Below are 16,639 nucleotides of genomic sequence, written 5' to 3' on the forward strand. Positions count from 1 at the left end.
CAACTCCCCCATCACTATTTTGCAGATACACCATTACTGCATCCCGGGCTTAGCTCCATCCAAGCAACAGTGACAGGCTTAAAGAAATACAAACTAGCCTCCTATAACAGACGGCTAATACGGTGCAGCCAGACATTCTGCAATATAGAATTTTGGCTGCACATCTGCTATGGGAGGTTACTATACTACTTGCAAGCTTCAGGGCTGTAGAATTTGGAAATATATTAATATTATCTACCCGAGAGTTGCTACCCCAGTGAGTTTTCTGATCACTGATAGCGATCTGCAGCAATGTTTTTATCAGTGAAGCCCTGTTTTTGTTTTGTAGATGCATGTGAATGAGGACACAGATAACTGTGTGCGTGCACAGTGTCTTGACAGTGCAATTTACAACCTGCTGTTGGTTTCAGTTCTGCTGATAGGGAACAGTTGGTGGTACATGTCTCATTACTATCAGTGCACTAACAGACCCAGTACACAAGACTGCTAGCAAGAAAACGTGATGCAAACAATTCATGATTTAAAACATATATCAAAAATGGCATCGCAAATGTACAACACCAACATATTTGCTTGACGTCATTGATAAACACAATATCTTTCATTTGTTTTTTTAAAAGTCAGTATGGACCCTTTTGAAGGCGGCTACAGGCACTGCTAATGTAAACCTATCTGATGACCTGTTGCCTGGACAGGCAACATAAAGGTTGGTAAATTCAGGATAATATTCCATATCTGGAGTTTTTTAGTTTATTGATTCTTCATGTATCTCCCTTCACTACTATGATTGCAGAGGCTAAACTGAAAAGGGTTTTAGTGTTGTGTAGTGGTGTGAAGCCGATAAAACCTCTTCCAATGAAAATGTAGTTTGTTACCTTGTTACTATGCACATATGGTGTTTTTCTATATGCTAGAAGATAAGGTAAAGTAATTCAGCAACCGTCGTATGTACATATTCGCCAAAGATCATTCTGTAGCATGTAATTCCACAGTTCAGCCTGCGATAGTTTAACAGGATGATAAAACTATTATCACCAAGGTAACTTTGTCATCCCTTTTCACTCTCTCTATAATATGAAACACTGTGCAGTATTTTGCCATCTGACAAACTTCCAGCTCATGGATGGGTTATTCAAATTGCTTCCTGGATCATTTTTCATCTTCTCACTTGTGCTGCAGCAACACGTCTACACCAACGCAGATCCTGTTTCAAGTCATTTCCCATCATGCCAAGGTGAAGAACCTATGAATAGCTGCCATTCATGGACTTATGTACACAAATAGATGCAAGTAAGAGTAAGTTAGATTGCAAGTTTTAGTTCATGTTTCTTTTGTAAGTTTGCTGAATCTGATGTATGGATGACACATTAAGGGTTCAAGCATAAACTATAAATTCAGCTGGTTGTATTAGTTAATGCCTCTTTATTTACTTTGCTGATTCTGAAGTAGACACCACATCAAGTTGATTTAACAATTAACTATTAGTGCACCACTACCCTATACTAAAATTAATACATTCACATCAGAGCTGCTACCAGTGTGTGAGGATGAATATGTTGTTATTTCAGGAATATAACCACTATGACATTTGAGACAGCTTTCACTCTAATCTTTTAAATTTGTGACAGCCAAACTGGGGCAAAATCAAATTAAAGTTCTGTAGGTTTGCCAGCCTTACCACTCTGATTAATAGGGGTTATTTTCCCTCCTAATTTTCTTTCACTAATCAAAAGCTTGAATTCAGCTCAAGGACTGCGATGCATTAGTCCCAGCCAGTACGTGCTAAATATTTGATGGCAGCAGAGAGGACGCACAGAGAAGCATCAAGGGAGCAGACTAAACCTATAGCTCATCAATAATACATCCAGAGGATAGCCCGCTTGTTCATATGAGATAATGCGTTAGACGCACTGGAAAGAGATGCAGTGAAGCGAAGCAAAGGTATTTGAGTTGAGATGAGACTGTTTGACTGCCAGGGGATCTCCATGAGCTGCACTCGTTCACACCAGTGTCTCTCAGGAATACTGAACAGCACTTGAACTCAACCTTGAATGTGGACCTGGAGGAGTGTTATTTCTGTGAAATTTTGAAAAGCAGCCACTTTAACTGGAGAAAATCATTCAAGAGGCCTGAACAGCCTCCGGTTATTTAATTGAGATGTGATATGGATGGTATCCTGCTCAGAAAACCCACAAAAATGTCCCAAGGCTTACAGATTGTCAGACACCAATAACAATTTCTATAAAAATTAAATGTCCTCAATGCTTTCATACATATTGTTGCACATATATTTTTCAAATATCAATTTGGAAGCACAAAGATTCTATTATTGGTTAATTAGCACTAAATGCAGGAGCACAAGAGGGTTTGACCAGATGCCAGCTCTAAAGGAAAAACCCTGAAATTTCCAAAGTTGATGTTGTTCATCCGCTGGGAAACATGAATATTTGCACAAACTTTCATGGCAATCCATGTGATTGCTGTTTAGATATGTCCGCGGAAACAGTGGATCAGTGGACCAACAAAACACTGCTTGACTGCCAGTGTGGCTAAAACATGCTAAAAACATACATATATACATACACAGCCTTCTACCCACAATGCTGTGCTCCTTTACATTATGGAAATGTATGCTTATGAGAACATACAGCCAGTTTCTCTGCTAAAAATAGCAAGCGATACATGTATCAGGTAGTTCCTTGTATTGCTATGTGTGTCTGTGTGCAGAGTGTGTGAAGCCAACACACAGCCTGCACCAGCACATCTGTATCTGAAAAATCCTGTCAGTAATCCCAGCGCTGATTTACATAACAGTGAGGGGGATTAAAACTATTATGTAGTGTTTTAATGAGATTTTATTCCTCCTCTCCTCACTTGCTCTCCTGGTCCTTTATGAGGATGACGGGAATATTATGGATGGTACTCAAATATCCTCCTGCATAATTAGTGCAATTTGTACATAATGTCCAGATTGCTTTTGTTATATTTGTTTGTTTAATGACAAGCCTTTGAACAAAGCATTTTTATTTACCGATAGATAAAACAGCTCTAATATGGCGCAGACATCTTCATTTAAATATCCAAAACTTTACCTTTCTAACTTCACAGCACATTTCTGTGCTGCTTGACTCGTCTTCTTCAGCTGATTTCCTCTTGATTCAACCAGCATGAGCTGCAATGCATAATGATAAGCTGTCCGCAGGCTGTCACGCTGACTGTCTAGACCTCAATGCTTGTTTTTTTTTCTGTGCAGTGAGAGTAGGTCCAACGTGAACCCCAAGCAATGAGAAGAAGAGAAAGAGAGTGGCTAAATTTTGTATTTTCAGCTCAATTTAGCTGAATTTAGCTTTAAGCAGGCCATCTTCTGGCTATCTTCTGTGGATAATCACAATGTATGAGCTTCACAAAATGGGGGTTGAATGGGGAAACAGAACCAGCTGGTTCCAAATATGTAATATTTATGGCATTATTTACGCTTTAAGTTTGTAGTTTATTGTGGGGTTTTTTATAAATTAGAAATGGTTAACAATACATACTTCATCTGACTTTTTTTCATGGTAATTTTTCAAGACAATGAGTAAAACAAACAGACTAAATCAAGACTGACCAGAACCACTAAGCTGCCATCAATACTCAGCCATTAGGAGCTAATTGTGCCTCAGGTGTCTTTATTCCAGCACTGGGATGTCACCACATCTCTGCCACATAATTTAGCATTGTTTCAGGGTTGCTCAGCTGGGTCGGAGAGAGGCCTTACTGTGACTGATAAGGAATGCTTCCATATATAGATTTTATGTGCATAGTGATTACAAGAACTATAAATGAGTCTGTTTTCTTCTCCCACACATCACTCATTATTCTCCAAGGAAGCCAACACTACTCCAGTTGGTCTATGACTAATGAGATGTATGTGCCACTCCTCCCCACTACAATGTATCAGACAGTGAATGTACTGCAGTGTGTTGTGCCCTTACAGTTCTGATGCTACTGTGGGAGTTCATATCTATATCTATGAATGTCAAGCATATTTGTCCAATCTTTCTCCTGAATTCCCATTATGTTAACTGCATTCCGAGGGTAGACAAATCATACATATAAAAACATTCATTCTGATGCTGTCAAGGTGACCTCTCTGTAGTTCTATGCTTAAAAACAATCCTACTGATGCCACTCTCACACCGTGACTTCATTCAAATGGCAAACCACTAATTTTCAATTTAGTCTCATCCCACTTACAGGCAGGACAGCTTAGCTGGGGACTTGAAGTCCATCTTTCATTGTCTCATGAATTAGATATGCATTTCATTACCTCCTCCTGCTATTTCAAACACTCCCAGAGAAACCCAAATATATCTTTTTAAACAAACTCATAAAGAACAGCCTGAGAAACCATTTGTAATCTGCTGACGTGCTCCATCGGAAATGAGCATTAAACACAATTAGATTTTTTCCTACAATGTGACATCTCTTTTCAAAACCTTTGGCACAGGGTGTGAGTGTGAAGTGAGTTTGAATTCTTGGTGGCGTGGGAAAACACGCCACGGAAACTTTTTTTGTTCTTCTAAAGCTTCCTCCACATACCAGGCCTGCTTCATTAGAGAACAGCACACATACCTGCTGCATACTCGCCTCAGGGAATACAGAGGTATCAGTCAGTCATTAAAGTACAATAAAAACATATGCAAATTAAGTTTTGTGGTGAAGAAACTTCTGTCTACATCCTGAGATGCACTGTGGATCATGCATAGTCTTCCTAAAACATCACTAAACATAAATCATAACAAAAAGCACCGCTGCATTGTATGCCGTCAAACCATTGAGAAACAGATTCAACCGGCATGCTAAATACGATACGGTTCAGTGGGATTAATATGTGCAAACAAAACCTCCTGCAGCTCCTACCACCTGCAGAGCTACATATCTAAATATGCACCACCACACATTTATGGTGCTAAAGAATCAAAACAATGCTGTAATAATCTGACCGAGTCAGTGAGGTGTGACCAGCCATTCTGCTGTACGACTGCACTGCAGAAGCAAAAAGCAAAACTCAGCCTGTCATTGTCTCACAAGCAAATTCTTCCACAGTGCAGACAGAAACACACACATGCAATCAAGCTATGCAGAGCAAAATTAGACAGAAGTTAAATTAGAGGCTGGATTGATTAGGAAAAATGATGTGATGATGCCAGATTGCAGCCCAACATTAAGTTTAATATCTGCATATGCATATGCAGCGTGTGTTGTTACTGTGACAGCAGGGATGCCTTGGAAACTCAAAACCGATGACACATTCTCAGAGGAATTCAAACCTAAGTGTGAACCTTTAACGTTAGAAAAAACACTCAGTGCTGTTGGTGCATGTGTGTTTGTGTGTGTGTTGGCGCACCTCTGACCCAGGGCATTAACAGAAAGATCTAAGACTCTGACAGAGGTCAGCACCCATATTTATCCCCAGTTCTTCCCACAAACATCACAGCACATACACCAAACACAGTAATGAAAATCCTGCTGCAATCACATCCAGCTCTGACGACATGACAGATATCCACAAATCAAATCAAATAAGAGCCGATGAGACGTGAGGCCACACACACACACACACACACACACACACACACACACACACACACGCACGCACACACGTACACACACACACATACGTATCCATGGCCTGACTAGTGGATATAAAAGATTAAATAATCCCGCCAGGCTTCAGTATTTACTCTATCACATGTAAATTGGAGAAAAGATTAATTTTTTCCTCAAGAAAGAAGACTTTCCAAATATAGGGGCTGCTGTACACACACTCAAAATATTATTCTAGCAGCTGCGGGAGATTCCAGGAGCTGAGAGCTAGTATTACTGCGAGCTGCAGGTCTGCTTTCACAACGGCTGGGTGCAAGCAGGTCAATATTAGATTCCAATCCTCACAAGAACAACTTGTTAACGTGTCCAAGAAAAATCCAATTTCAGCATGTCTCAGGACAGTACAATTTCATCACTCGCAGAAAATTCCAAGCAAATGTTGTGTTGATCAATATGCAGCGTCTGTGTGTAATTTTGTGAGGATACAAAATGGATTGCATTGCCTTCTATTTCCATCTCTTCACTACATGTATGAGCAGCTTCAGCCAAAGCACTGGGCTCAGGGGAACTACTGACTGTGACCTTCACAACACAGAAATTTCACTTGTTTGTGTTGCTTTCGGTTTTTTTTTTGCTAGTTCTCTTGGTGTGTGTTGAAATGGGAGTGAGCGTGACAGAGTGTTTGGGTGGCTGGAGGAAAGGGAAGCTGACAGTGGAGTCTGAGCAGTGAAAAGGTCATTCGTCTGACACAAAAAATGGGTCTGTGTTTATTGACATTTCTGCTGTGCAAATAAAGCCATTACTCTGGTTTTGGCGTTAGATTATGACACGGTCAAACATCATAAGATGTTAAATACTAAATGTGTTTTTAATTCAACTGTCATTAACTGTGTAAAAATGCTATGATAATCATAAAAGACGGGATTCAGGGAGTGAGGCAACCAAATATTTTTCGTATCACATTTTTTCAGCAGGGATGAGCTGTTTCTTGACAGTAAGTCACACAGCAAAGTGCCCTACATATGTCCAATCTTTCCTCCTTCCTTCCTGCAATCTTTCCAGCTGCATGAAAAGCTGAATATTAGCGTTTTCTGCAGGTAAACAATCCAATCCATTTTGATAATGAAGCAGGAAGGGAGGGGCACAATTTAAACTTTGAGGATAAGTGTTTGGAGAGCACCATACCACCTCTGCTCATGATGATTAATTTTTCCTGTCACTCCAACATCTCCTCACCGGACTGAGATAATTCTGTGTTTATCTCAGAGGCTGTAATCCTAGGACAAACTCTTTACACCAAAGGAAACAGCAGCTCCTCATCCTCATGTCCACACACAGTCCTGAGATGACGACAAAGAGGAGGCCAGTGATTATCAGGCTACCACTCAGCCTCACAGGACAAAGATCAATGGGGGTCTTGAGCAAGCAACTCAGGCTTTTACAAGTTGACTCATTAAACTGCTAGAAGTTGAACGATAAGCCTAGTTAAGAATTTATATGATTAGAGAAAGACCAGTGTGTTGAAACAGCCCCTCAAATACTTGCCTTATCTGCCTGTATCTTGTTAAAGGAAAGATGAGTTCTAAGTAGATGTATGGCAGCAGGGTTACAGGAAAAAATTAAGCTTACATTTAGTCACATTGTGGCAAACTGGTCACAGTAAAAGTACTTAAATAATGAATAAAAACATGCTGATTGTAAGACAAGCTCTGTAATGAAGAGAGAGAGAGAGAGTCTTTTTTCTGTGGTTTCAAGCAGATTTGTGGATGTATAACCTCACTGTAAGCCACACTGAATTTCAAAATGTGTATCATGTACGGGAGCTGTGACTCCAAGAAGCAGCACCATGATAGATACAAATTACACTAAAGAAGCACTATGGGTTTTAAAGAACCTTAATTTAGTCAATTGCAGCACATCCTCTGCTGACACTGCTGACTGTCTTGGTGAGCACTTCCAGTACAATAACTAACTTCCATTTGTTTTTAGAACACCGGTATGCACCTGTCATATCTGTACAACACATCTACTCACTCAGTGTTTCTCACAGTTCCAGGCCTAAGCAGAGGCAACACTGAGTAAAAATATCCCCTCCAGAATGCAACACATGTAATGGTCTCATAGCTGTGATGAGTGATGGAGGATGCAAGGTTGGGCTAATGCCAAAATAACAGCTGTACGGACAGGAAGAGCGAAAGAGTCCCCGAAAAGTGGCCATCAACACAGCCATGAAACAATGCGTTCATAGCTGCTGGGGTCACTGGGTGAATGCTGCTGCGATGGGAGTGTGTCTGTTTGATGGTAAAATTTGGAGTAGTCCCATGAAAGAACCTGAACTGGCAGAGGAAGAAGTTCTGTCTAATTCCATCGGTTACTATTACAGACGTCGGCTAAATTGGAGCCTAAAGAACACACAGACTGTTTTCTCACAGCAGTGGGAACGACATGCTAGGATACAGACATAAAGAGATTAGTGGGATATCTGTGAGAAACCAGTCTGGAAAGTTCACTTGGTAGGAAGTCATGCAATTGTCAAGGGCTCATTTTAACATCTGTTGAATAGAACTGATATTTTGCTGTCAGCAGTGAAATAAAAGATGTCCAGATTTTGCAAGGGGGTGTTGAAGTATAGTAAAAAATGTGCAGAAGAAATGAAACCTCCTTTCAAAGAGATGTGGATTCATACTGTACGAAGCAGCTTGTCTGACTTGAAACAGCTCCACATCAGATGGAAAAAGCGCAGCAAGAAAGAGGCAGTAACCCTATAAAATAAATTACTAGGGGCCCTTCCATCTTTTTAATGTCTCTGCTGTTGTTCGGAGACCTTTAATGTGAACGCCATAAAACAAGAGAGGGTGAAATAGGGAGAAGAGTAAAGGGTGAAACAACCAACAGCTAAACCCTAAAGCAACTCAAGCGTGGCCCACACAACCTCTTGCACACTTCAGTAATGAGAAGACACTTCCTTCTCCTGACATATTTGGGTGCAACACTCCATGTTACTGAGAGGATCTTCTGTGTCCTGTTTCTACCAGCAGCTCAAAAACTGTCACAGAGACACTTTACATTTATTGTTGCACACTGACTACTTTGTATCTATGCATATATCGATTAATTCACCAATCTCTCAGACACACCTACACTATGTTCACTTCTCTTCTTCTCTCTCGTCTCTGTGGAACTGAAAGTGGAGCACTTTGTTGCATTTTGAGCACTTCCATCCTACAAACAGTGCTTCAGACTGTGACAACAGTGAGGGAAACATGCAGAAGACAGAACACAAGCACTGTCTTTGCTTGAAGTGGAAATGCTAATGCAGAGACAGCCTTGGGCGGATGTGGACAGTGATAATGAGCGGCCACAAAGGAAACTGGACAAAGCTAACTGGAATTAATCTGCCCGGCCTGTCAGACTGGATAGATCGCTACATCTTCTTTTTTTTTTACTGGGCAACAAAGAGCTCGACTTAAGAGGATTATTAACGAAGGATCATCTATGTCTAAATGCAAGATGCCAAAAGTTCACATGCAAGGGTCTTGCACTGTCCAATGGGATGGGACCCTGTTTGGAGGTATTCCTCAAATGACAGCTTGACTGAGACAATTCAGCTTAAGGTGCTCTGCAGAAGTGTTAATCTGAGGCTCCCCAACATTTCTGTTCAGCACAGATTAAGCTTCAGTCCATACCCCACAAGTTGTCCTTTTGGCTGCACACAGGGGGGTGGCTACAGTTAACACACATCAGGGCTTACTTACTTACCAAGCAAATAACTTTAAGTGCTGCGTGTCTGCTTCACATATCCTCATATTCTCTGAAAAAACACTTAATCCCCTCTTTATGATAAGCTGTCGAGGAGCTTGGACTGTCTGCTGTGGGACTACAGAAGGACCAACACTGGGATTTAAGGTTTCAAAGCCACCTCAAATTAAATTAAACATAGTTGCCCTCTAAATCTCAAAGCTCTTGGAATATAAACACAAATGGAATATAAGTGGCTGAAGGGTAGGTGGCTACTTCCAGAGGCCAAACACAGATGACCCTGACGGAGCATCGTAACTCATCCAGCTGCGACAGGCTTCCACTCCAATCTTGCATCCTCTCATTTTCACTTAACTCATTTTCTTCCACACTGATGTTCTGAAATGCTATGAGGAGTGAGAGATGGACTTCATCAGGACTGCCTCAAATGTCCCAGACACTCCCTGTTTCTTCACTGTCTGCATCACAGACGGTCGTAAAAACAAGCAGGCCTGTGAGGGAGCACTCCAGGTCAGGTCTGACCTGCAGCTCAACAGCTGAGCCTGAAGTCCAAGACAGGCTCAACACTGTCGTTCACACACTCCTTCTCTTCAGCACCCCTCAAACTTAATAGCGGCCTCTTCTGTGCCTGTTCACACTTGGATTTTGCCCCATAAGTGTGTCTGACTAAAACCAGATCACTGTCTTTACTGCCAATTCCACAACACAGAAATATGGAAAATGTAGAAATTTGAGCTGCTTGTAGTCCTTTGATGATGTCTAGTTGAACACACCACATTACACCAGTGAAATTGATATTAAAAAGTTGGTGGAAAGAGCAGTTTAATGCATGAAAAATTTAAAAGGTTTATGCATTGTATATTTATGTCACAGTATGTTTCTTTTCCAGACTGAAAAACAAGTCACTGTACAGAAATCTGAGTCAGACTGATAGAAGCAATACTGAATCCTTTTTTTTTTGCATTCTCTCATATAATTATTTTGTTTTGAAGATGTCCCTCCTCCTAAAGTGGTGCAATTAAACATTCAAGTCTTGTATAAAAGATATTGGCAGTAAATCTATCGAATACAGAACAAAACAACTACTCACACACAAAAAAAGACTTCTCTTGTGGTTCTTACCATGATCTTGGATAAGTTAAGTGTTGGAATCATAAACAGCAGTTTGTGGCTGCTGTTGTTTTATGTGCATGTGTGTGTTGTTTTACCTCTGACACGAGGGTTTAACAGAAAGATCCACCTCTTTGACACTGTTACTGTGCATTGCTGGGTGCAATTTTCTCATCATTGTTGTGGATGAGAATAGCCCCGGTGTCTAGAATGGTCACCCTGTTTCTCTGTGACAATGCTTTAGTGATCCACACACACTACAGTAATGACTATTGGTACAAAGACCTTTTGACGTCGGGTGTGTGCGTATGTGCGTGTGTGTGTGTGTGTGTGTGTGTGTGTGTGTGTGTGTGTGTGTGTGTGTGTGTGTGTGTGTGTGTGTGTGTGTGTGTGTGTGTGTGTGTGTGTGGGAGAGGGGGGGAGGCATCGCTCTCGCTCACTGCTGCCTGCCTTTTGCGTCCACTTCCCTCTGACTGCCTCTGCAGCAGTCAGCCCCTCCCTCCACAAAGCCCCCCTGCCTTCCTCTCGTATTCAGCCCCTCTTAAAATGGTCTTTTCTAAAGTGTGTGTGTGCACTTTCTGTGGGTGTGCGCTCATGCTTGCTTAATTGACATTAAGATCTATGAGTTGGGATGCGCTTTGGGTACCTGATTCCGAAGGGAATTAAGAAAAGAGAGCAGGAGAAGTAGAAGAAGGAACTGACGGTACATAAGAAACAAGGAGTTGGAAAAGACAAGTGAACAAACTGATATTTAATCTTACTGGCAAAAATGTAGCCAATGATTATCACCATTTATATTTACAATTAAACAGCATAGAATTATTATTATTTTGCTAGATCATACGGCTCTGTGTAACTCCCCTCCCTCCCCGTTCTGTACAGATGCACTGCTCCCACCACTTAATTACTACTGCAACGTTGCCCACACTGCAGGAGAGGAGAGAAAGACATGAGGAGAGGAGGGAAAATGGCAGATAAGCCTTTGCTGTGTGTATTAGTTGTGTTGGATCCACATGGTCGCCGCTCTTCCTTCTGTATGAGGGTCTGACGCACATGCTGCCCATGCATAATGCACAACTATCCAGCAACGGTCAGGTGGCAGCGACGGAGAAGAGACCCCCTCTTCTGCACCACAGACTCTTCCCACAAGGGCTCGCCTGAGATGCTGCATTCAACACCCCCCTCCTCCCCTCCAACCCCGTCACTTTCCTCCCTGTTTCCACTTTCCACTCATCTCTCCTCAGTCACTCCTCCGCTAGAGTCACAGCACAGCCAGCGCTCAGCGAAGTTTACAGCTTTGCAGAGGATTTTCTCCCTCACTGTTCATGACACTGTTTGCAAAGAGCAGAGGCAGCATCGTGATGGAAACACCAGAGAAGAATAGAGTGGCTCCTGAGCCCCTTCATGAGGGGCTTCTTCTGATCAAGGCATGATGAGACAGGAGTACAAATCCAGAGCTTGATTGACTCATGCATGACTGAGGATGTCTATAAGGGGTTTCTCAGTCTACAGTGCCTATCATAAGTATTCACCCCCTTTGATGTTTTACCCTTTTACTGCTTTCATAAATCAATCATGGTCAATAAAATTTAGCTTTCTGAAAAAAAAAATATTGGAAAAAACTCTTCAATGTCAAAGTGAAAACAGATTTCTATAAAGTAATGTTAATGAAAGAAAATTATATAAATGAAAATAATTGTTTGCATAATTATTCACCCCCTTTTTAATTTAATGGTCTAATTCAATAGAGGTCCATCAAATTGTTGCCAATAGTCTCACAATCAGTGAAATGAAGATCACCTGAGTGGTGTGGGTGTGTTTCAAGTGATTGAGTTGTAAAACACCTGTGTCTGAAGGGTCCAGAGAGTGATTGATCAGTATTCCTGGCTACCATTACACCATGAAGACAGGAGAATACTCTAAGCAACTCAGGGAAAGGGTTATTGAGAAGTACAATTCAGGGGATGGTTACAAAAAAATTTCCAAGGCACTGAACATCCCCCGGAATTCAGTGAAATCAATTATCAAGAAATGGAAGGAATATGGCACTCGTGTGAATCTGCCTAGATCAGGACGCCCTCGTAAACTGAGTGACCGTGCAAGTAGGAGACTAGTGAGAGAAGCCACCAAGACCCCTACAACTACTCTGAAGGAGTTACAAGCTTCAGCTGCTGAGATGGGAGAGACTGTGCATGCAGCAACTGCTGCCCGGGTTCTTCACCGGTCAAAGCTTTATGGGAGAGTGGCAATGAGAAAGCCACTGTTGAAGAAAAGTCATATTAGATCTCGACTTGAGTTTGCCAAAAAGCATGTGGAAGACTCCATGGTCAAGTGGAAGAAGATTCTTTGGTCTGATGAGACCAAAATTGAGCTTTTTGGCCATCAGACAAGACGTCATGTTAGGCGGAAACCAAACACTGCACATCACCAAAAACACACCATCCCCACTGTGAAGCATGGTGGTGGCAGCATCATGCTGTGGGGATGTTTCTCAGCAACTGGACCTGGAAGGCTTGTAAAGATAGAGGGCAGAATGAATGCTGCAAAATACACTGAAATCCTGGGGGACAATCTTTTTCAGTCTGCAAGAGAACTACGTCTTGGGAGAAGATTTATTTTCCAGCAAGACAATGATCTAAAACATACTGCAAAAGCTACACAGGAATGGTTAAAAAAGAACCAGCTAAATGTTCTGGAGTGGCCGAGTCAAAGCCCAGACCTCAATCCTATAGAGAATTTGTGGCTGGACTTGAAAAGGGCTGTTCATGCCCGATACCCATTCGACCTGACAGAGCTTGAGCAGTTTTGCAAAGAAGAATGGAGCATAATTGCAGTGGGCAGATGTGCAAGACTGATTGAGACCTATCCACACAGACTCACTGCTGTGATTGCAGCCAAAGGTGCATCTACTAAATACTGACTTGAAGGGGGTGAATAATTATGCAAACAATTATTTTCATTTATATAATTTTCTTTCATTAACATTACTTTGTAGAAATGTTTTCACTTTTACATTAAAGAGTTTTTTCCAATATTTTTTTTTGTTAAAAAAGCTAATTTTTTTTGACCATGATTGATTTATGAAAGCAATAAAAGGGTAAAACATCAAAGGGGGTGAATACTTATGATAGGCACTGTATCTGCTGTGACTGAATGGTGCTTGCAGATGCTAAGATTAGATATGCTGCTGTACATCAACACATTCCTGGCCTGGCTGTAGGTTGAGCAGCTCAAGCCATCCTGCTGTTCTGGTCACTGAGGCGCCCGAGGCTTTAAGGCTCACAGTTGATGGACTGGACCTGAAGCCTTCAGGATGATGAGCTGGAGGCATGTGGTTACTTAAGTGTACACATTGTTCTGCTTGAATTAGCCACTCCTTACTTCTGCCAAGAGCTACAGAGACAAATTCCGACAATTTCCTAAGATTAACAAATAAAAATGTTGTACAATAACTCAGTAAATCAGAATTACACATGTCACAAACGATAATTTCTTGTTGACTGTTAATATGTCACTATTTTAAGTGACTCGGTCAGCAGGAGCAGCCATAGAAACTTGCACTTTAACCAGGAAAGCATTTCTTTGTACAGGAGAGCCCCCACGAACACGTTTCCCTCTTTTCTCATGCTGCAGCAATATTTTTAACCCATTCAGTGCCAACATCCAATGCCCAAACCGTAATAAAAAAGGACTAAAGACAAAATCCAGCTATGTCAATACTGAAAAAGCTAAACTAAGGATATAATGAGGATCCAATCTGATTTTGAATTGCACAGATTTATTAATTGTAACAAGAGGTTACACATTTATTGCTTTACAATGAATCTATAATATATATGTATAACTAAAAAATGAAATGAAGTTTTAATGGTTTGATTACCTTTTTAGTAAATTGTTTTAACAGATGAAACATTTTTTTCTCCAAAGTCTGTCATTTATCTTATTTTACTCTTGATTTTTTAGTTGTTTTTTTTAATGGCCACAGTCAGTTCATTTAACAAATAATTTATCATGAAGCTTAATTTCCATCTGCATACGATTTTAATAAAACATGTCTAGTGAAACACGTTCTGGATCTCCAGCACCACAGTGAGGACATGCGGACACAGAGGATTAACAGCACATGGCCTCATCACATCATCTCACAGCCGCCGCACAACCTAAGAGATGCTGAATTAAATCTCAGAAACCGCCAACAACTAATAACTGATTCTCTATACTGATAAGAAGCTTCCTTTTCTTCACATTTGACAGATGAGCCCACAGCGACATCAAGCGCGGTGCCAAAGCATGCAGCTAGGGTCGGCGGATGGAGAGCTGATCGAATTAATTGATCGATCCGCAATTATCTATCAGCCACGAGGGGCGATTATTACGGTCAAGCTTTTCTTCGAGTGATAGAGAGGGTTATATGTTTGATTTAATCAGCACCCAGAGCGCACAATCTTACAGCACCCTGGTGGCTTTAACACAGAGTCCACTGCGCTCGGACAAACCCATTGTTCTGCCCGCCTCAGCTGAGGTGTGCTGTGAGGCAATTAGTGCACAATCAGGCCAACAAATTAAGAAAACTGATCAACTTTGCCCACAGGAGTAGAATACTATGTAACAGAGAGAGATGAGCGCTTACCGGCTACGGTGTATCTATCCATGTAATTGAGGACGTTCCCAAAGCTGAGGATCCCGGCGGCAGCAGCCGGTGAGCGGCATCTGAGCAGCGCGGCGCGGAATTTCTGGCCCGGCTTGCAGGGGTGAAGGTCCGGGTTGGATTTCAGTCCAGGACTCATGCTGCCCGACAGTGTGCGCACCTCATCCGAACTGCTGCAGCCCTCAATCTCACATCCATCGCTCTCCACACACATTTTCTGGCACGAAAGATCCAGCGCACAGGCAGAGAGACAGAGGCAGAGAATGGAGAGGAGAGTAGTAGAATTAGGACCACAGGCAGCGATGGTCAGAGGTTTCAGCTGGAATTAGTCGCAGTGAGCTTGTTGTCCTGTTGGCTGAAGCGCAGCGGCGGCTCATATTTTTTGGAGCAGTGCGCAGTGACGGACGGTGCTCTGTGCGCTCCTTCGGCTCTTTTCTCTCCGGTGGACCGAGCGCTTGTGTATGGGGTGTGACCTGAAGAAGACTCCGCCCCTGAAACCCTGAATGATGGAGCACCTGATACCGAGAGATGCCGGCGGACTGAAGGGACTGTGGTGCGGTTGGAGAAAAAAAAAACTCCCTGTTATTTCCATAGAAGCGCACAATTCTGGGAAATGGCTGGGTGTGATTTTATTCTTTTATTATTTACTCATCATTCAAATTTGTAAGGGTGCAAAGACAGCTGACTGAGGGTGTAGTGCTATTATTACTGCTGAATAACTGGGCTAATACAAGTAGGTCACTGAGGTGTACTGCACACAGATCAGAAGGAGCTGCTGAGGTTCACTTGGTGTCATCATAGACTGTATATAAATTTATATCTTTATATACAGTCTATGGATGTGATCAGATTTTTAGTCAAAGCTTCGAAATAGATAAATCATGTAAAGATCTAAAGTTATGTGCACATTTATTTTCACTGAAGACTAAATACACCAAATGTGATATGTTTAGTTTGTCATGCTGTCTTTGTTACAGTTTCGGATCAAAGACAGATTCTAGGGACTTTAAAAGGATATAATTCACTCACATGTTGTCACATAAAAAGAACCACAATGTACATGAATATAATTTAACTCAATGTCAGCAATGTCTGTGTGCACAGATGCATCAGGTATATTAGCACAGCTGTATTCCCAGGACAGACTTTAGCAAGCGTCTAAGTTAAGATAAGATAATTCTTTATTGCTTCTACAGCAGAGGGATTTCCACTGTTATAGCAGTAAAGGGAACAATGTCACCAATAAGGGTACAACAATAAAACAATAAAAAAAACCAAGAAATATGCATTTGTACTGTTGATATTATATAAATTTTGTTACGTGTAGAAAATCTAGGCATTGGTCAAGTTATTCAGAATGTGGAATGAGATCTAAAAATTATTGATGTACAGATTCCTATATATGTGGAAAAAATCATTCAGATCATAAAACATATTCATAATGCACAGATTTGAGTGTGCTGACATTGCACCAGAAATAAATATGACAGACTAAAGCATACTTCCTTTTGAACTTTTCATTATCTGATGATT

The 16,639-nt window shown here is 41.4% G+C and overlaps 1 protein-coding gene across 1 annotated transcript in view; it reads right to left on the minus strand.

Moving 5' to 3' along the window:
- The window catches only part of spns2 (SPNS lysolipid transporter 2, sphingosine-1-phosphate), a 71,719-nt gene extending 56,153 nt beyond the window's left edge, over positions 1-15,566 (minus strand). Inside the window, exon 1 of the mRNA XM_022209419.2 lies at positions 15,089-15,566. Coding sequence (XP_022065111.1) covers positions 15,089-15,320 — 232 coding nt within the window. The 5' untranslated portion in view covers positions 15,321-15,566. The remainder of the gene's footprint in view (positions 1-15,088) is intronic.
- Positions 15,567-16,639: the final 1,073 nt, after the last annotated feature.

This window comes from Acanthochromis polyacanthus, chromosome 17, assembly GCF_021347895.1.
Source record: "Acanthochromis polyacanthus isolate Apoly-LR-REF ecotype Palm Island chromosome 17, KAUST_Apoly_ChrSc, whole genome shotgun sequence".
NCBI classification, from domain to species: Eukaryota; Metazoa; Chordata; class Actinopteri; family Pomacentridae; genus Acanthochromis; species Acanthochromis polyacanthus.